This window comes from Pygocentrus nattereri, chromosome 14 (assembly GCF_015220715.1).
Source record: "Pygocentrus nattereri isolate fPygNat1 chromosome 14, fPygNat1.pri, whole genome shotgun sequence".
NCBI classification, from domain to species: domain Eukaryota; kingdom Metazoa; phylum Chordata; class Actinopteri; order Characiformes; family Serrasalmidae; genus Pygocentrus; species Pygocentrus nattereri.
This window is the reverse complement of record NC_051224.1, coordinates 19,334,261-19,354,822: the sequence shown is the minus strand read 5'-3', so window position 1 is coordinate 19,354,822 and position 20,562 is coordinate 19,334,261. Positions and strand designations below refer to the sequence as shown.

The following is a 20,562-nucleotide window of genomic DNA, read 5'->3' as shown; positions in this document are numbered from 1 at the left end:
TGAATCAGATCAGCAGTGAAGGGCTTAAACGCACTCAGTATAATAGCACCTGGTTAACTACTGTTATTTCACAAACAGCGTAACCTTTTCTCTTCCACTTGACCTGAATATCACTCTCTCGCTTTCTTTCTTTCTCTGGAAGTCCTCTGGCAGGCATAGAATACCCATATCCTGATGTTTGATTTGTGTAAATAAAACATAACAAACACACCTTTTTGTGTATTTCTAAAAATATAACATCGTTAAGAGAAACCACAAAAGATTCTGCATGATGAGACCCTGGTGCTGTAATATTTGTTTTATTTAAAGAGCCCATATCTATTTTTCTTGTTTCTTTGTGTGGTTTCAAGTATGATAACCAGTCATAACTCTTTTATTTATTTATTTATTTATTTTTTTTATATAAATGACTTTTTCCCCCATTTTGTCCCTCAGAATTAGGCCTTTTTTGGGGGTAACTGTGCTTTTAACACTGGTATGTGCAAATGTGCTCTCTTCTGATTGGCTGTTTGTTGTGCTTCATTTAAAAAGAAGTCCAGGCTGAAACTGTATAGGTGGAGCTAAACTGCAGTAGGCTGAATAGGTGGATATATGCCAATGAGAAGCTGCCAGTGACCTCGCAAAAACATTACATTTAAAATGGACTCTTTTTGCAGCTTTGTTTCCACGTATGGACTGTATGGACTTGTTAGTAAGCGGAATGCTTCAAAATGTTTTGCATGCTACACCAACCTCTTATTTCAGAAAAGCAAACAAGCCCCCCCCCCCCCGCGACCCTGAGGGAGAAGCGGCTTAGATAATGGATGGATGAAGTCTGTTCCTTATAATATTGATCTGTATAGTGCTCCTCATTTTCCTGTGTAGGAAACAGCGATTAGGTGTCCCATTTCAGAAAGCCGTCTGTATGAGCTCAAGCCAGAGTCTCTGATCTCTTACCATGAACGCACCATGCCGACTCTGAGGTCAGAGGTCACAAATGATGCCATTATGTAAACGTAACTGTTGTGAAAGCCAGTGAAAGAGTGAAAGCTAAGGCTAAATTTGGTGTTGTGCCTGTTTGGATCCTAACGGTTCCTAAAATAGCAATGCTGTCAGAGAACATGAAGCCTGGACATTGCAAGCAGAGCTGTTGCCTTAATAAACCAACTGCAGCACTACAGACTTTCACCGGACACATCAGCCTCAGTATGTTCTCAGTAGGTTTTATCACTCTTGCCTTATAGCGTTTTCACATTGCAGTGCGGTTAGAGCCGCTGCTTATCTCATGTAAAGGTCTGTGACGGCTTGTATGAAACATTGTAAGTGAATTTTGGCCTTAAATGTTCTTGCCACATCCGTTTACGTTAAGCATGCTGCATAAAATCATTTCGGGGAATGTTTTCGATATTAGTTGATTTTGTTTGGACCGTGCAGTAAAACACTTAGAAGACCCCAATTCTATACTTGTCTTATATTACTTTTTACTTTTTCACTTGAGGTCCACTTTTTCACATTTTATTACAATGTAAATTTTTTTTTTACCTGTATTTATATTAAAGTTAAAGCAATAAAACACTTTTATCTCATGAATTTAGTTTTTTTTATTTTCAAAATAAACATATTTCAACTTTGATTTCTTCCAACATATTTAAACAAAAAAAAAAGAAGTTGAGACCACTTTACCACTTTGAAGTGCCATTCCTTTTTGCAGTGTTTAAAGATTGAGGACATTTGACTGAAGCGATGTAGGTGTATTTTTGTCCCATTCTTCCTCCAAACAAGATAAGTTATGCAGTAGTTTGGGGTCGCATATTTTATCTAAACTGTACCACACATTCTTTGTTGGGGACTAGTCGGGACTACAGGCAGCACCTGCACCCTCTTCTTACACAGCCATGCCTTTGTAATATGTGCAGAATGTGGTTTTGCACTGCCTTTTTGAAATATGCATGGGTGTCCCTGGAAAAGACGACGTCTTGAAGGCAGCTTATTGGCTTCAAAATCTCTATGCGCTTTTCAGCATTAATGGTTCCGTCACAAAAGTGTAAGTTGCCTTTGCCAAGGGCTCTGATGCAAATCCACACCAAGACAGACCCTGGCTTTTCAACTTGTAGCTGGTAACAGTCGGGATGGTCCTTTTTGTCATTGGTCCAGAGCAAATAAAGTGAGATTCTGATTTGTCTGACCATAATGCATATATCCACTGTGTAATGGTCCATCCCAGATGCCTCGGAGCCCAGAGAAGTCGACAGCGTTTCTAGATGCAGGCAACGTAAGGCAGTGCCATTTGAGAGATCAGAGAGCAGTTATGCAGCTTAGGCTTGTGGACTTTTTACACTGAAATTCCTCCATAATTACATTATGCATTATAGAGGGTGAAGTATCCAAACTTCTTCCTATCTTTCTTTGAGGAACATTTTATTTTTAAACATTTCTGTAATTTTCTAATGCATTTGTTGGCAAACTGTTGATCCTTCGCCCATCTTATAAGTGTAAATTAACAAAAAAAGCAGAAAAAAACAAGTTTTAATAAAAAAAATACACAGAACTAAATAGGATATCACATTTTCAGTATTCAGTGTGTCCACTCCTTACATTTTATGAAAGATTCCACTCACTAAGTTTATACCAGTAGCTTCTTTGTTTTAATGTGTGTCTCCTTTTCTCAGTAAAAGCTTCTTGTCAGTAACACATCCTTTCAGACCCATAGCGCTGAGTTGTCTTCTCACAGTGGAAGCATGGACACACACCTATGGATGTTTTCAGATCTGAAGCAGCTTGATTTTCTCCCCTCTCTTAAAAATTAAAGTTTCAAAAGTCGATTATCTTTATCAAAAATATCTCTGTTCTCTCTAAACCTGTTCTCAAAGGCTGTTTTGACTGTAAAATTAAATAAATCTGAGTGGTTTCTGGCTTGTTCACAGTACTGTATATTTAAAAATGTGTTTTCCTATTGGCTGAGGGAGTTTAGGGTTAGGCAGGATCCTAGGGGTCTAAATCAAACCTTTGGTGGTCTAACTTTTTGCCCATGGGGTGTCCCTAGGCAGCCCTGCCTTATTATATCACTATTACAGCCAATAGTGACAGACCTCATTTATGCAAGCAGCCCCTGCAGTGTTTGTATGTGTATGCTACACCCTCCTGTGCATCCAGGCATGTGTAGGGTTTCCTGTGATGTGATGTGATCTGTGTGCTGGTCATGTGACTGAGGCTGATTTTTGGGGTCTCCAGAGACACCAGATGGGGTCTGCTGTCATAAAGCGTGGCACAGGAAGACTGATGTGTCATCAGGACTTCCTGAAACTGCCTTGACGGTTGGGCAGCAGCAGCAGCATCCGCGTGTGTGTGTGTGTGTGTGTGTGTGTGTGTGTGTGTGTGTGTGTGGGGTTTGCTTTATGTACAAATAAGGCAAAAAGGGACAGATGGCACCAGACGCAATGGAACCCTGCTCAATTGCTCTGTGTGTGTGTGTGTGTGTGTGTGTGTGTGTGTGTGTGTGTGTGTGTGTGTGTGTGTGTGTGTCTGTTTCTCTTTCACTGTCTCTCAACCGCTCTGTCTTAATCCTGTCTTGTCATTTGTTTGAATGCTTGTGGAACTTTTGTTTTTTGGAGGTTTTGACCTGGTAAAGACATTCTGTTGTATTTCCTGTCTCTCTTATATTATCAGACTACAGCAATAAAACCATGCACTGTGAAGACCTGTAGGCCTCTGCATGTCTTTTAATGGAATAGTTGTCCATTTTATGGGCATCATGTCATTAACAGCATGTCTTGCAGTATCAGAAACCACATGAACAAGTTTATTTGAGAATCCTTAACATCTCAACATCTGTATTAAAGATGTGCATGAATGCCTGAATACTTGGTTTACTGGCTAACATCCCAGTATTCAGATACTGAAATCACTTTTGGGGTATTTATTATGTTTCGTCTCAGGAAGACCGAAAATATTCAGACTAACAACAGATTGTGAGTAATTGTGTTTCAGGGTGGTGCAGTGGATAGGGACGTGATTGAGAAGGCAGATAAAGTGCAGCTGTATTGCTAACTAGGCTAACTGCTAATGTTGGCTACGTCCAGAAACACTGGACATATATTTCCCATGTGTGGCAAACTACATGTTAACCTAGTGTAAGTTAACATCTCATTGGCCTCCAGTCTTGAATGTGCTGGCTGTAGAGGCACAGAGGCAGCCTCTGTTGCTCATACAAAGCAAAGACTACAGATTCCCCCCTGCTTTTATTTATTTATTTATTTTGAGTTTTTCCAAATAAATACCTCTACTTACTGCTAATGTTTTGTGATACTGACTTTTTTAGCCTCACACCAGTGCTAGCACCTTAAAAAAAATATCCTCCAGCCCCATTTAAAAAAATGTATTGTATTTATGTATTAATTTATTCTGGCTGTCCTTACAGTTTGCCAGATATCCATTCTTTAACTCTTCAAAATCAAAATTGGTCTGAATACATGTCGCTGGTTCGTATGATGGTTTAGGCATGCAGCTTGCGCAAGGCTAAATGATGATTGTGTAGGCCTCCATTGCTTGTTAGTTGCATTTGCCTTGTCGCTGCAACCAATGATGCCAACTTCAGACACCTGAGAGTCTTGGGTGATCTTGATTGAGTTTTGGGGAAAAACTGTAAATCTGATTTTATGTAAGTGCTTCAAGCGTGTTTAAAACAGCACTTTTATTTCATTCTGAAACCAATTCTGAACTTAATAGTTGCTTCTTCAGCGATTAGCCAGATTGCAGACAAGGAGTTTCAAGTTCCCACAAATGTCTGTACAATGCAGGGCAAAGGCTGCGGTGCTGGGGACTGACTGCAGCTAAATTTGGGAAGGGGCAGTCATTTTCTAACTGGTGCAGGAAAAATTAAATCAGACACGGTTCTAGGGGTGCGTTCTACATACAGGTAAAACAGACTCCCCTAAAACTGGCCTAGGGTGACCCTGTTCGTTGCAAACATTTATTTATTTATTTATTTATTTATTTATTTATTTATTTATTTTCCCCCTCAGAGTAATGTTTTGATTTTTCACTGCATGATTTCTCAACTAAGTGAGGAAAAACTCCTCCTGCAAAGATTAGCAGTAGTTACAGGTGTACGTTCGTCTGCAAGGGAAATCTTTTGGTATTGAGGTTTAAAGCACTAGATTTTCATGGTTCTCATTGTGTCTAATGATAGCTAGTGTAGTTACAACTGCACTACCTTCTCAATCATGCCTTTACAGTTAGCACGAATCGGAAATTAAATCATGAAACCAGTGTCGGGGAGGGTCTCTGAGTTCACTGAACATTTTCTCTTGATATTGGGGGGTACGCATGCCCACCTCTAATCACAGCAAGGGAATAATGTTAGGCATTTGGCATTATTGGCGAATAGGTCTTGTTATAAATTTTTTTATTTTTTTTTTGCAGTTTTTGCAAAGATAAACAGTCAGAGCTTAACAGCTTAAACAAGTTTTTAAGTCTTTGCAAACCGAGAAGATGTGCTAATGTATTCAAAGCGTTTTGAAAAGCTAAATGTCCCCAGACTTTTGTCAGGCAGTGCACGCTCTGAGCTTGGTGAGAAAACTGTGGTGTGAATTGCAGACTACAGCTGTAAATGTAGTACCAGGAAGTCGGCATCTGTGCTCACCACAGACACTTTCCTGCAGACCTGTCACGTGTATGTTTACACTCATGTGGTGCGTAGAGGCCTGTGTAAATAAGGCCAGAGCTGTGAGGATCTGCTCTACGTTAAATCAGTCTCAGTAAGTCACTCTGAGGAAGAAAACCTGTATGAACAGCAGGTTCTCAGCGTTAAGGAAGGAAAAGGAAGTGGGTTGGGGCAGGTCGCGCAGCCCTGTGTGCACCTCCTGTAAGTAGCTGGATGCTCCAGCAGTGGGCAGGGCTGAAAATAAAGATTACTTCTCCAGTCAGAAGATTATATCCAAAACAGATACCAATACTGTACATGCTACACTGCGTAGACTTATACACTACAGTACAGTGCTGCACTGCTGAATGCACTACTTTTGTTGGTGTTTCCCAGAAGTCTTAAACATGGGGAACACTGTAGGGGAAGCTATTTGAATATACTGGATATCCAAACTCGTCATAGCATTTTTGCATTTAGATGTGAAGCACCTCCTGGTTTAGGTCATAGAAGACGACCGAAAAGACGGGGGATGTATTTCACCGTTTGACCAGTTGGATTCTAATATAGTCTTAATACTTCCCAAAACACGAACATGGACTTTGGGACAGGCTGTACGCTTATGTTAAATTTTGGTTAAAGGATTAACTGTCACACATTGTGATTTAATGATTTGTCTTTTTTCATTCATGCAACTTTTAAAATACAAGCCTAAATTGGCCGATATTTGAAAGTAAGGAAAATAAAAGTATCCAGTCTGCCAACATATATGCTAAAGACGTTAGAATTAGTGAATTATCTCCTATCCATTATTAGAATCTCCATCAAAAAAACAAATGTTATTCGGCGCTGCTTTCTAAACATATTGGGGCACCAAGATAGAACTTTTTTTTTTTTTTTTTTTTTTTTTTTTTTTTTTCCCTTTATTTTCATAATCCCCAATTTGCTGCTTTCTTTTGTTTACTTTTACCCAATTCATATTTAGTTAGTTTCACCCTTAAGACTGTGCAGTGATTTCGGGCATCTTAAATGACTGCAGTCATCTTAAATAATTAGGTGGTTATGTAATAATCGTGACAGGCCTAGTGATGGCCTAAGGGATAGGTTTCCACTACCTCTAGAGCCTCTTTACACTTTGCATCAACATGCATGTGTTTTTTTTTTTTTTTTTTGTGTGTGTGATCATCTCACATTCGGAATTTCAAGGTCAAGGTGTGAATACACCCAGGATGCCTGTAAGAAGAGGGGGTGTGTCAGGCTTTGTTAGGGAACATAATTGTACACTGTTAGAAATAAAAGGTTCTGTGCTGGTTTATTTTTTTTTTATTTCTCAAGGTACAAACAATGTAAATGTTCCCTCAAAGGTACAACAGTGGTTTTAAGATCCAGTTGTGAAAAGTACATATTTGTACCTTTTTTTAAAACCTAATATTTTAAAACAGAACAATAAAATAAAAGCCTGGGGGCGAGACGGGGTGTGTGGAGTCAGTACAACTTAGAAAATATAATTTCAGTGGATTGCGGTTCAGTTATGTTCCCTAACTAAAGGTACAGAGATGTACCCTTGAGGGAACCACCCCGGTGACACTTTACTACCTTTATTTTTGAGAGTGAACTACATTTCATTGCAGTTATATTTTGTTGAGGTCGCGTTGACTCTACATTTCCTGTCTCGACATTTCCTGTCTTACTTTTTGCTGAATTTATTTATTTATTTATTTTTTATGTTAAAAGTTATGAAAACCTGTAAAATGTGTCCGCCTCCTGGTAACTGTCTTGTGCCTTTTTAAGGTTAAAATTGGAATTGAAGGACAGTGACATACTTTTTGAGGGTGTTGTTTTTTTTGTACCTCATGGGACAGACAATGTACCTGACCTCGTGTATGTATCATAGAACATCTCTTCAGCTTGACTAACTTGTTGCACTAGCAGTGTTAGACTCGCGTCTCTGGGACTGCGGAGGTTTTGTGCAGAGAGCACTGGTCAGATCTCTCATAGCTGGTCTTGTGTAAGCCTGTAGTGTGAGGAAACGAGGGCATGCAACCCTCAGCCTTGCATGAGAAGGTTTAACACTACTCTAGATTGTTAGCTGGGGCTGTTTCCTTTCAAAACCAAGAAGTGTTCTTTATCTGTAAAAGCATGTGGCAGTGCGGAAAGTGTCTGACAGTCAATACAAACATATGCGGACACACTCAGGGCTAAACTTCCAGCATTCTTTCTTACAGTCCTCAGTCTTTCTTCCTGAATCTTCTGAACGGTCTATGTGAAATTTTTTTTATTTATTTATTTTTTTTTAATGCCCTTTGCTTTGTCAGTGATGGCTTAATAACCCCTCAGCAGGAAGACCTTGCAAAACTGAAGAACGCTCTTGGGTTAGCAATTGCGTTGTGGCCATTTAGCTTCTACTTAATGTTTTTCACCTGTGCTCCTCTGTAACTGGTTTGACATGTCATTTATATTTGTGTGATGGTTTATTAGATTATAAAACACCTCTTCTATTGGTTTTGTAGCTGACATTTTATAACCACATGTGTTTGGGTACATCATTGGCTACTGATTTTGAAACTGTGTGTTTTAGCTTAGGCATCTTGACTGATTACAGTTTCAGAAGAACTTGAGGGTATTCCTGTGGTCCAACAAAGCTAAACTATTTTGGTCAAACTACTGCAGTCCAGTCGTGTTTCAGTTCACCAGTGTGTTTTTAATATATTGATATATGTAGTAAGACACGTCACGGCTGCAGTATGTACAGATATTTCTGATAGCGCTATTTTATTCATATCATGCAGCCCTAGTGACTGTCTGTGTCTGTCTGCCCTGCGATGGACTGGCGACCTGTCCAGGGTGTATCCTGCCTTCCGCCTGATGACCACTGGGATAGGCTCCAGCTCCCCCCCTGCGCCCCTGACGGAGAAGTGGCTTAGAAAATGGATGGATGGATGCAGCTCTAGTTTTGTCCAGTTCTATCCCTAGTGACTGCTTTGAGAAGCATCATCACTGAGTCACTAGTTATTTATGATAACAGTCACTGATCTTTACGGACTAGATGATTTCAGTGCAAACATTACCTCCATCCTGTGCCGCCCTCAGGAGGCCCCATTGCTTTTAATGGGGCTCACATCAGGGCCTCTGAGAATCCAGTATAAACACCACAATCCCCTTAAGAAAACTAGCTCTGTGTGCGTGTGCGTGTGCGTGTGTGTGTGTGTGTGTGTGTGTGCGCGTGTGCGCTTTTCTGCTCCAACTTTAAAAATGTCAACTGTGACTGCAAGATTATTTGTCTCTTATTAATTCACTGTATCAGCCCAAAGGAATACTATAATGAAGTAATTCAATCTGATTACTTTCGGTTAATTTGGGATTCCTTGCCTTTGTAATGTTACAAAAATAATTGAAAACGAGAAGAATTATTTCAACAAGACGACATTAGCAGAAGACAAGGCAACCAAGAAACCTGCACTGTTTAAAAAGCTAAATAATACAGATGAATCACTGTGCTTTATACCAAAATCAGAAGATTAAGAAGATTGATCTAGGAGACCTCTAAATAGAATAAAAACTCTGACCATATCTGTTCTCTCTGCTAAAAAGCCTGTACAGAAACATAATGCTTCATATTGTAGGATTTTGATAGCTTTTTGTGATTTATGTATGGCCAACTGCAGACGTTAGTTTACTAACAAACTATATATATATATATATATATATATATATATATATATATATATATATATATATATATATATATATATATATATATGTATATGTATAGCCAGCTTTCTCTCTCACATACACACAAACACACACACACATATTCATTTATATATAAATGTGTGTGTGTGTTTGGGTGTATGTGAGAGAGAAAGCTGGCTTTTCAGATTTCTCTGCTGGCAGCCTGGACCCCTTACTACAACAAAAAACTCTTTAAATCTGCACTCGTGACATACTTATCATTCAGAATGGTGACTTTTTTGATGAAAGCCTTTGAGTTTGTTTGTATGTGGTTTAATATAATCCTTCTGGTAATCTATATGCCTTTAATGCCTGTTATGCCTTTTGTACGGGTTTATATATCAAAACCAATCCTACTTCATTATTACATGACCGTTTTCCAGTCTTTCTTTTATCCCTTCGAATTAAACTGGTGGTTTTGGTTACAGTGCTTTTTGGACAGATGTATGTAAATTATCTCTGTTTTGATTGGCTGCCCTGTACTGTGGTTCATTCAAAAAGCAGTCCAGCCAGAAAACTCCTTAGAACTTAAGCGAGAATGGGCGAGACTAAAGGGCTATATGTTGAATGGGTGAATGCATGCGATTTGTGCTGTTTTTATGAAATCAGACAACCATGAACTTTGTCGCTGTCTTAACTATTTAATTATGCAGTAATTCTGAAAGATCTGTGTAATTCTCCCTTAATGGCATTAAAAGTTAATGCAGATCATTTGTCTTAACATGTTATCAATGTGTTAACATTGACGCCGCTAATAGTATCACCTTCTCACTAAAAGTCTACCCTTAATGACCTCAGTGTCATCTTTCAGGTGTCTCAGGTTTTCTCTGACCTCATCTCTACCCTGTTCTCACCTATACATTACACACAAGGGCATCATTTGAGATCACTATGCAAAACTATGACCGTGCATAGCGGAGGTGACTGTACAATTATATCCTCTGTATTATTTAAATAAAGCCAAGTAATGGGTAACCGAGTTGTCGGGCTGTGCTGTAGGCCGTGTGTGTGTGTGTACGCACGCACACAAGTAAGCTGAAAATGGATGCTTGTTCTTACGTCATGAGTTTGTGGAGCCAGATGGAGGCAGCAGGAGGGGGGGGGCAAAAAAGGAAGGAGGGATAAAGAGGATGAAGGAGTGTTTGAATAGAGTGCTGAAGACTTGGGTTTCTAGATTAAATTTGGTAAAAAGTACAGACCAAGTTCAGACGCAATACATAATGCAAAGCAACCACAAGCTGCATTCTAAGCACTACAGCAACGGGTGCTGTAGAGAGAGACCAGCCTGGCTAAGCTGTCATGTACTTCCAACTAGAGCCAGTTTAAGGGGAGCCTGGTCATTTCCTATTTCTTCCATTATACAAAAATGCTAAATGGCACCTGCAACCAAGGCCTCAATGAATGGAAGTAAATGGAGCAAAACTACAATTAAATAAATAAAAATATTTCTAGTCACTTATTTGGAATTTTCCTTTCATTTTGCAAAGTAGAACTACAAAACTAATTCCAGCAAAACTAATTCCATCTCCCTACCTTTTTCTGAGTAAATGATTGCCCACCTGTCCGGCTGGACACTGAAGGACGACTGACTGTCGAGCTCTCCTGCTACTCGATTCAGACCAGCTGCCCACACCCCAGCTACCGCCACTTGTCTTGGACTAGCTGCCCACCCTACATTGACATTTTCATGGACTCCTAGCTATTCCTACTACTGTTAATATTAGTAGTACAGTAACTTTATAGGCCCCCTTGTGAGCCTTGGTTCCTCCCAAGGATTCTTCCTCAGCTCTCAGGGAATTTTTCTTTGCCACTGTCGCCTCTGACTTGCTCACTTGGGGGTTTTTACATTCATGTTAAAAATTTGTCTTTAATGGAATTCTGTGAAGCCGCTTTGTGACATCAGTTATAAAAAATACTATAGAAATAAATTTGACTTGACTAGAAGAATGTATTTTATTAAAAAAACAAAGCCAATTTACTATCTTTCCTTTTTTTCTACAGCAAACAACTTCTAGGCAGGGGGACACTAACATTACCGCTAAAAAAGATGGTTTTTTAGAAAAAAGAAAAAATGGTTTTATAAAGAACCACAGACACTCAAAAAAACCCTTTGCATGATTACAGAGTTGTATCGTGAAAGGGTTCTTCAGATTTATGGATAATGTGCTGTAGATGGCTCCATATAGAACATTTGAAAAGGGTTCTATATAACATACAAGCTTGTAACAACAGAAGAATACTTTTGGGCTCTATATAGAACCCTTTTCAAAAGGTTCTAAAAGGTTCTATATGGAGCCATCTACAGCACATTATCCATAAATCTGAAGAGTGTACTGAATGCTGATTGGTTGACATTACTGCCACTGAGTGCTGACGGAGTAGTGATCTCCTCACTGGAAATTCTCTGCCACCAGCAAGCTTTCGCCCGGTCAGCTGTCATGACAGACCAGCAGGTTGATGAGTCTTCAATAAGGATTAGAAACGCATTTGGGATTTTTAACTGACTTGGACTTTAGTCTATAATCCTTTTGCTTTGTGTGATCCTATAACCCTATATTTCTCAAGTGTAAATTTAGGGGTTGTGGTTTTGGACAGAAAAGGGGTGAAGAAGAGGGTGCAGGCAAGATGGAGTGGGTGGAGACGGGTGTCAGGGCTGATGTGTGACAGAAAGATAGCAGCAAGAGTGGAAGGGAAGGTTTACAAGACAGTAGTGTGTCCTGCTATGATGTATGGTTTGGAGACTGTGGCTCTGTCTAAAAGACAGGAGGCTGAGCTGGAGGTGGCGGAGATGAAGATGCTGAGATTTTCGTTGGGAGTGACAAGGCTGGACAAGATTAGAAATGAGCAGATCAGAGGGACAGTGAAGGTGGAGCAGTTTGGAGATAAAGCCAGAGAGGCCAGGTTGAGATGGTTTGGACATGTGTTGAGGAGGAATAGTGGATATATTGGGCAAAGAATGTTGGAGATGGAGCTGCCGGGTAGAAGGGGAAGAGGTAGACCTCAGAGAAGGTTTATGGATGTAGTGAAGGTGGACATGGAGATGGTTGGTGTGAAAGTAGAGGAGGCAGTGGATAGGGCAAGATGGAGGCAGATGATCCGCTGTGGGAGCAGCCGAAAGAAGAAGGTTTTGGAGAGACACCTCCCAATAGAAAATACCCTATGAACGATAATTTTGTACATATTCAGTGTATTACTATCTCTGTTAATGTGGGTTTAAATAGATCAGAGCATAATCCTTATAAATGTCTAATGTCTGAATACTTAGTAATTGTGTTGACCACTCTGTAGAGGATGGTCTAAAGATGGATGGAGAGATTGCTGTGTTTGTGTCAGATATAACCAATGACTATAGGCCCATTATGGGATGGTATTCTTATGGTAACTTGTCAGATTGCGTTGTCGAGGTAACAAGGCCATTTTCCCCCCAGTTGATTCTTTCTTGTTTGTTTCCAGGACAACAGAAACACCTCGGAAGAAAAGCCGGTTCAGCGCTCCAAGGTATGTCTGTGTTTTAATTTCTTCTCACAGTCCTTTTTCCATCAGTCCATCCATATCTAATGAAGGTGTAACGAGTCCAGTACATATGGAAACATCTAAATCCATAACTCTATCACCAGTATGCCCCTTGTTCTCTTCTGAGGGTCTCTAATTTACAACCCCAATTCCATTGAATTTGGGACGTTGTATAAAACATAAAAACAGAATACGATGATTTGCAAATCCTTTTCAACCTATATTCAATTGAATACACTACAAAGAAAAGATATTTAATGTTCAGACGGATAAACTTCATTGTTTTTTTGCAAGTATTCACTCATTTTGAATTTGATGTTTTACACAGCGTCCCAACTTCATTGGAATTTGGGTTGTTTTTTTTTTTTTTTGTTTTTTTTTTGTTTTTTTTTTGTTTTTTTCTCTGGTCAACAATTAAAACTAGGTCTCTGAGTCTTTCAAAATAAAGCAGGCATGGAAGGGGAGGGGCTTATTTTATGCATGCATGAATTTTGAGGTTTATTTTGTTTGAGGAAGGTGCGGCGGGAGTTTAAAGTTCTGTTGGGGAACTTTTGACTTATCTAAGCCCAATCAAACAATGTATTTTATCTTGGGAGCTCTGAAGAGTCATTTTAGCATACAAAAGGTATGTTAACATACATTTTTTAGTACATCCGAAAAAGTTGTAGCTACACTGGTCCAGTGAATTAATGGTCACACTTCATACAGATGTATTTTAAAGAAAAGGTTGGAATGCTGTGCAAAATGTAAATCAAAAAATAAAATGCAATTATGTGCAAATCATTTAAACCCTATAATTCATAAATGTTAGTTGTTGTTTTTTTTTTTTTTAAATATTTGCCCATTTTGAATTTGATGCCAACAACGCATTCCAAAAAGTTGGGATGGGGGCAACAAAGGAATGGTAAAGTTGTGCGAAGCTTTTAAAACAAACAAACAAAAAAAACCACCTGGTGCTTAATTGGCAACAGGTCAGTAACATGAATAACATGAACAAAAGGAGCATCTCAGAGGCTGGGGTAAAGTAACTTTCAGAAGTAAAGGTAAGGAGGAGGTCACCACTCTGTGAAAGACTGCATGAGCAAATACTGCAACAATTTAAGAATAATGTTTCTCAACTTAAAATAGCAAAGAACTTTTGCTTTTCATCATCCATGGTACATAATAACATTTTAAAAGATTCCGAGAATCTAGAAAAATCTCTGCATGCAAGGGACAAGGCCAAAAACCAGTATTTACTGGCTGTAATCTTTGGGCCGGACATGATACTGAAGTGGAAATCCCTGCACGGACTCTGAAAACTGAACACTTCTGCAAACCACTGTCTGTGTAAACAGTTCATCACTGCATCCACAAATGCAAGTTAAAACTCCGAAACACATAGAAACCATATATAAACAGGATCCAGAAACACTGCCACCTTCTCTGGGTCTGAGCTCATTTAACATGGACTGAATTGAAGTGGAAAAGTGTCCTGCGGTCCGACAATCAACAAATTCTTTTTGGAAATCATGGACACCGTGTTCTCCAGGCTAAAGACAACTCAGCTCATCAGTGCAGAGTTCAAAAGCCAGGTTTCATGATGGTATAGGGGAGCATTCATGCACATGGCATGGTTAACCGTCACATCTGTGAAGGCGCCTTTAATGAAGAATCATTCAGCATATGCTGCCATCCAGATGACGTCTTTTTCTGGGAAGCCTTGATTATTTCAGCAAGACGGCGTAAAACCACATTCCGCATCCAAACCTGTTAGCCACTGAAAACATTTGCCAAATTATGAAATGAAAGATATGACAAAGGAGACCCAGAATGGTTGAGCAGCTGAAATCCTGTATCAAACAAAAATGGGAAAACTTTTCACTTTCAAAACTACAGCAATTGATCTCCTCAGTTCCGAAACACATAGTGTTGCTAAAAGTAGAGGTGATGAAACAAAGTGGTGAACGTGCCCCTGTCCCAACTTTTTTGGTATGTGTTATTGGCATTACATTTTGCACAGCTTCCCAACTTTTTTAGAAATGGGGTTGTATAAGAAAATAAGCTATAAAAAGTTAAAATACATTTCTCAGTCGTTTCAAAGTCTCTTAAGTTATTGTCTGTAGATATACAGGCCCCAACATGTTGGCATAACAGAAATTTGAGAAAATGAAATACAATTTATGAATTTATGAAAATTATGTTGTCCATATAAAGACACACTAACAAAATGATACATAATAGGATCAAATAGAGGACAATCACCATGTGCGCCTTTAGGACCACATGTAGAATAAGGTCATTTTGGGGCTGTAAGTTGTTGCTCTGCATCAGTGTTGGTTCTGACCCACAGTGCCACGGCTGTACCCTTATCTGAACTCATGTGACACATTATACTTTGCTTTGCAATGAGTCATTATTTAAATGGGGCTAAATTTTGAATCAAACATCATTTTAAGGGTGGTTTATATACCACCATATAACATTTTCTGCCAATGTTACCCCTCTTTTAACATTTTATAAGACAGGTTAATGGATATATCAACACAAATAATTATGAATTTATGACAAAAACACACAAAATGTACATTTAAATGAAACATGTCTGTAAGACAGTTATAAAATGTGTGTTATGCCACCAGAGGTTTGTGCAAACATTAACATATAAACACACGGCATGCATTTTTACTGTGTTGAAAAATTTGACATCATATCGAATTAAATGTTGAATTTATTTTATTTTTTTATTACTTTCTTTATTTTTATGTCTCTTGTCTGTCTTCGTCCTTCCCCCTCTTCTCCGGAGCTTCTGAACCCATTAAATTGTTAAGTGTCTGAAAATCAATAGTTTAACAAGCATTAACTTACCTGCCCTTGAATTACTTACAGGGGTTAACTTGAATTATTGATGATGTGAGCAAAACGGTTCAACAGTATCTGTGTCTGGTGTGTCTGTTATCCAGTCATTCAGTTTTAAGACGCAGAATGAAACCTGTGCGTCCTGTGAGAAGACGGTGTATCCGATGGAGAGACTGGTAGCCAACAACCTTATTTTCCACGCCTCGTGCTTCTGCTGCAAGCACTGCAACACCAAACTCAGGTTAGATGAAGACACGTTTCATCACAGAAACACAACACTGACATATTCTAACCTGCTCTCAAACACACCGAGCACAAATGTTAGCATTTCTTCCATAGTCTTCTGGCAGTGTTTTCACAGTGAAAACTCGGGACATTGGTGGGATACTTGTACGGATATTGTTTGGGCTTTAAAAGGTACCCCATAAAAGGTATTTCAGCACACGTTCGTACTTGCCATGAAAGCCCTGGTAAACAGGAGGTGCACTCTCAGCATGAATAGCCAACAGCTTCTTCATTTCTGCATCAGGTACAAAAATACACTCTGTGAACTTTTTCCTCTTGTAAAAGCTAAAAACTCAACGATAAAACCAAAAGCTTTTTTTTAAAACTGAACTTAAAAAACTCAACTGTAACAGAACCGTTATAGCTTTGTTTGCTCTAATCTAGATGTAGCTCAGATCTCTGCTGTAATCTCCGTTTTTTTTTTTTTTTTTTTGCCCATTAATGTATCAAATACTGTTCACACATCCTCCAGGATTTTGACTCCGGTTTGGGTTCACATGCTGCCCTTTTCCATTACTGATTACCCATAAATTCCTGGGTAAAAATTCATTTGAAAGTCATTGAGTAGTTTCATGTTAAATAGTTCATTGCAGAGGAATTTACTGACTTAGATTTATTTGCCATTCTAAGTTGATAAGTTTTATTTTTTATTATTTTATAGAGGAATTTTGGATATCTGTCGGAATTGTACATTTTGAGTTTTGAAGTGAACACAAAGTCTGCACCAAACAAATCTTTTTAAAGTAGCAAAAAGTCACTTAAAAATAAAAAAAATAAATAAAATAAAAGATACAGTATTTGTGCTATGCTCAAAAGTTTGTATGCCCGTCCTGTTGTTAGGTCTCTGAACTTAACTGTAGAGGCTATATTTAAGTTGTTAAGACCAGTTAGGCAAGTCAAGAATCATCATTTGAAACTTTTTTTTTTCTTTTTTCTTTTTTTTTCTTTTCTACTGTGTAGCGTTGGTTGCACAAACATGATTTGTGGAAGAGTCAGGAGACCTTATCTGTGACCTTGTCACCAAAAGTAAATGTCTGAAGTATGCAAAACAGCGTCTAGATAAATTAGAGGCTTTTTAGAAGCAAGTGCTGTTAACCAATGAAAATGCATGTGTTCAAACTTTTTTTCAATATCTTAAGTTAATCAAATTTTATTTTGAACTCACTGTGCATTACTTCTGCATAAAAGGGTTTTGTTAAATAGTTTGTTACAGTGGCTGTTTCCTTCTTTTCACTTCAGAATCAGCAAAATACGTACTTGTGCTAAAGGTGCCCGAACACTTGCATACAGCTCTAGCTGTTTTATATGAATGAAACTGTTGCTGACATTTTTTTTCACATATAAAGAACAAACTTCATGAAAAATGTACTTTTTCCATAAATTTTAGTGCACAGTTTCTATTTAGTTGCTTATTTGGAAAAATGTACATAAAACATAAAGGTGGCATAATTTTTTTTTTTTAACCCTAAATATGTAAACTTCAGCATCTTAAACACTAAATGTACTAAGTGTGTCATTTGATCAGGAGCACCTAAACATCTGCACACAGCTGTATGTAGAGTAGCCATTCTGACCATTGTCTCCTCTGTCTGCAGCCTGGGCACCTATGCAGCGCTTCAGGGCGAGTTCTACTGCAAGCCTCACTTCCAGCAGCTCTTCAAGAGCAAAGGGAACTACGACGAGGGCTTCGGCCGCAAGCAGCACAAGGAGCTGTGGGCTTCCAAAGACGCCGAGAGCATCACCAAAACGGCCTAACGTCCTCCTGTCGTCAGCACTGTCCGTCTATAGCCTGTGTTCATGACCCTTTGTACAACCTGCCTGCCCTGCTACACACACACACATTCATATTTTCATTACTCACTCTTTCATGCACAAACCACAAACATGACAGGGCAGGCACCTCCCGCTAGATTTTTATTTTCTTTTAAATTTCAGCTATTTTTTGTCACTTTGATTTTATTTAGCGTTAGAATATGTTTTTATTGTTTTATGTCTTTTTTTTATCCACAGCTATTGATTTAGCTCTCTGTGACCAAAAGCTCACCCTCATTTACACCAGGGGCAATTGTTATGTTTTATTGTTATTTTTATTTAGTTGTTCCTGTTTGACTTCCTGTTAGGCACATGAGAGGCCCTTCCTTCAAAGGAAGGTCTTAGATTGTGCACTCAGGTAGAGGCTCTGGGCTGTCGTGTGATATTTCTTCAGTCTTTTACAACCAGAAGGAGTTTAGTTCCACATTTATTTTTCAAAGAAAAAAAACAAAAACACAAACCATGAATCGCAGGGCCTGGGTTGAAATGGGAGGATTTAAGTATCTGTCTTTTTGTTTTGTTAGCAGGGTATTTCTGTGAAACTACAGGGTACATGGTACTGTCTCTGAAAACATTCTCTGTTTTTCCATCTTTTCACTCCTTTTCTCTGTGTCTCTTCTCCTGACAGCTCAGAGAGGTTTAAAAGCCTCGCGAAAGTCATAAAGGATCTTCTCTGTGAAATCATATCAGTCCATTCACAATAGCACTTGCTGTCTGATTTTGGAGCAGTTTGTTCTTTAGTTTCTTTCAATGTGGCGTGTTTTTTAAGAAGCTGGTTTTAATATTTGAGTCCAGAGGTCAGTAGGCCATTTTTACTATTTATTGCAGGGTCAGTTGCGGTTGACGCACATAGGTGGGCATCTGTTTTACCATTTTGAAGCATTTCTCTCTGCTGCCCCCTGGTGTTCTGGCAGGCACTGCTTGGTGTTCTGGCAGTCTTTCTCTCACCCTGTATTTAATGCTCTTCTTTTTTACTGAATGGTTATCTGGTCATCTGACTGGCTGGAATGTGTCAAATGCATGTCCCTTAATGCCCCTTTTACTCTTTTGGCTTTCATGAAGCTCCATTTTTGCAAAATCAGTACAGGAACAAAGTCGATGCATATTTGAATGTACTGTAGTGTCTAGATTGTCCTTATATACTTGCATGGGACCAATGTTGCTCAGTAGAGAGGCCTCAAAATATTCACAGGGAATTAATTTGGTCTCACAGGAGCCTGACATCGCAGTGTCACGCCAACTCCAAAACCACTTCCTGTTGTCACGTGTCGTTACGCCTGCTTCCTGTGAGCTCCTCTGTTTGTCTGTGTGAACATGGTTCAGTTGGGCCCTTAGCCATTAGCTCAGGAATAAGAACGAGCCGTAATGCAATGCCTCCGTCCTGCAAGGCTGCTGTCCTTTAGCATTGGTCCACTCTACTTTTCTCAGTGGGTACTGTACAGTGTGGCAAGCTGTTATAGCTTCTAATCCTAATACTAGGATTAAATACTAGTCAGTGAATGAAATTTGACATGCAAAATGATTTGTCTTCAGTTATCGCTGATGGGAAATCATTGCTTTTCTCAATTCCCTTTAATGGGGAACTGAGGGCCAGAGACCAGCTTCAGTGGAACGGCTTTCATTTTCACTGGTGCGATTTAAATGTCAACATATAATTACTGAGTAAAATTTAAATTTTACTGCTGATGGTGTTTCTTTTCTGCATACGTTAATCATTCAGATGTAATTCAGAACCATAAGATGCAAGAATTTCTTTACAGTGGTGGTGATGGGAACCAGGGGTCACGGTGTCTACAGCACAAATATAGCCATTTTATTTACTATCCAAAACCACCAGTGAACCTACACGTGTCTTCTGAGTGTTCATATGTAGTGGTTATGATGATGAAATAGTGCTGAAGATCTCTTTGGGGACTGTTTTGATTCAAAACTCACTGCATGTGCCATAAATGGAGGAAAGCTCTTTAAAACTGTCTCAGGCATCATAAGAACTATTACATTTCATGTAATGGCTTTCTGTGAGGGAGCGTTTAGAGGCATTAAACTCCTCAGACGTCTGGTTCTCATCACCACCACTGTGAACAATTCTGGCTTTAAGTTTCTCCAGAACTGAGCATTTCACACTAAACCTCTCTGAATGACTGTTTACATCTCAACCATTTACTTATGCAGAAATAAAAAAAATTCCTCTACAAAATTTTATATATATATATATATATATATATATATAAAATATTTAAACATTGTACTTGTAAGAATGAAATCTGCTTTTAATTGGAATGGATCATTAATGAGAAATGAAATCTTGCATGCTAAAATTTTAAAAATTTAATGTAATTTTGAGATTTAGGATTAGATTTTTGCTTGTCAGATTTTGTGTTTTTGCTTGTAGTAACATTCTGAATAAATTTCTTTCATGAACGGTGGATTAAAAGCTAAAGCTGCTTTCCATAGTTTGGTCTAAGTGTATATCTGTGACATACTTGCTGTTGCTGTCAGTCTGGCCAAGTATCCCAAGTCTGTGATGAGTTCATGGATGCAACTATGATATCAAAAGTCCTGTAACTTTGTTTTAGTCATTTTAATCATTTGAATCATTTTAAATGCCTCATTAGTTTAATAATATGGCTGTTCCATCCTGTAGTGTGCAGTGCAGCATGTTTTGCATTATATAAGATTCTCTTCAGAACTGATCTATTTAGTGCAGAAGTGGCTGAACTGGAGAAGCCGAGTTCATGTTTAGGGGCGTTGGGGCATCAGTT

At 38.8% G+C, this 20,562-nt stretch overlaps 1 protein-coding gene across 1 annotated transcript in view; it reads left to right on the top strand.

Annotated features, from left to right (window-relative positions):
* limd2 (LIM domain containing 2) overlaps positions 1–19,923 on the top strand; it is a 34,342-nt gene extending 14,419 nt beyond the window's left edge. Inside the window, exons 2-4 of the mRNA XM_037544513.1 lie at positions 12,806–12,850; positions 15,808–15,944; positions 17,584–19,923. Of these exons, the coding sequence (XP_037400410.1) occupies positions 12,806–12,850; positions 15,808–15,944; positions 17,584–17,743 (342 nt within the window). The 3' untranslated portion in view covers positions 17,744–19,923. The remainder of the gene's footprint in view (positions 1–12,805; positions 12,851–15,807; positions 15,945–17,583) is intronic.
* Positions 19,924–20,562: the final 639 nt, after the last annotated feature.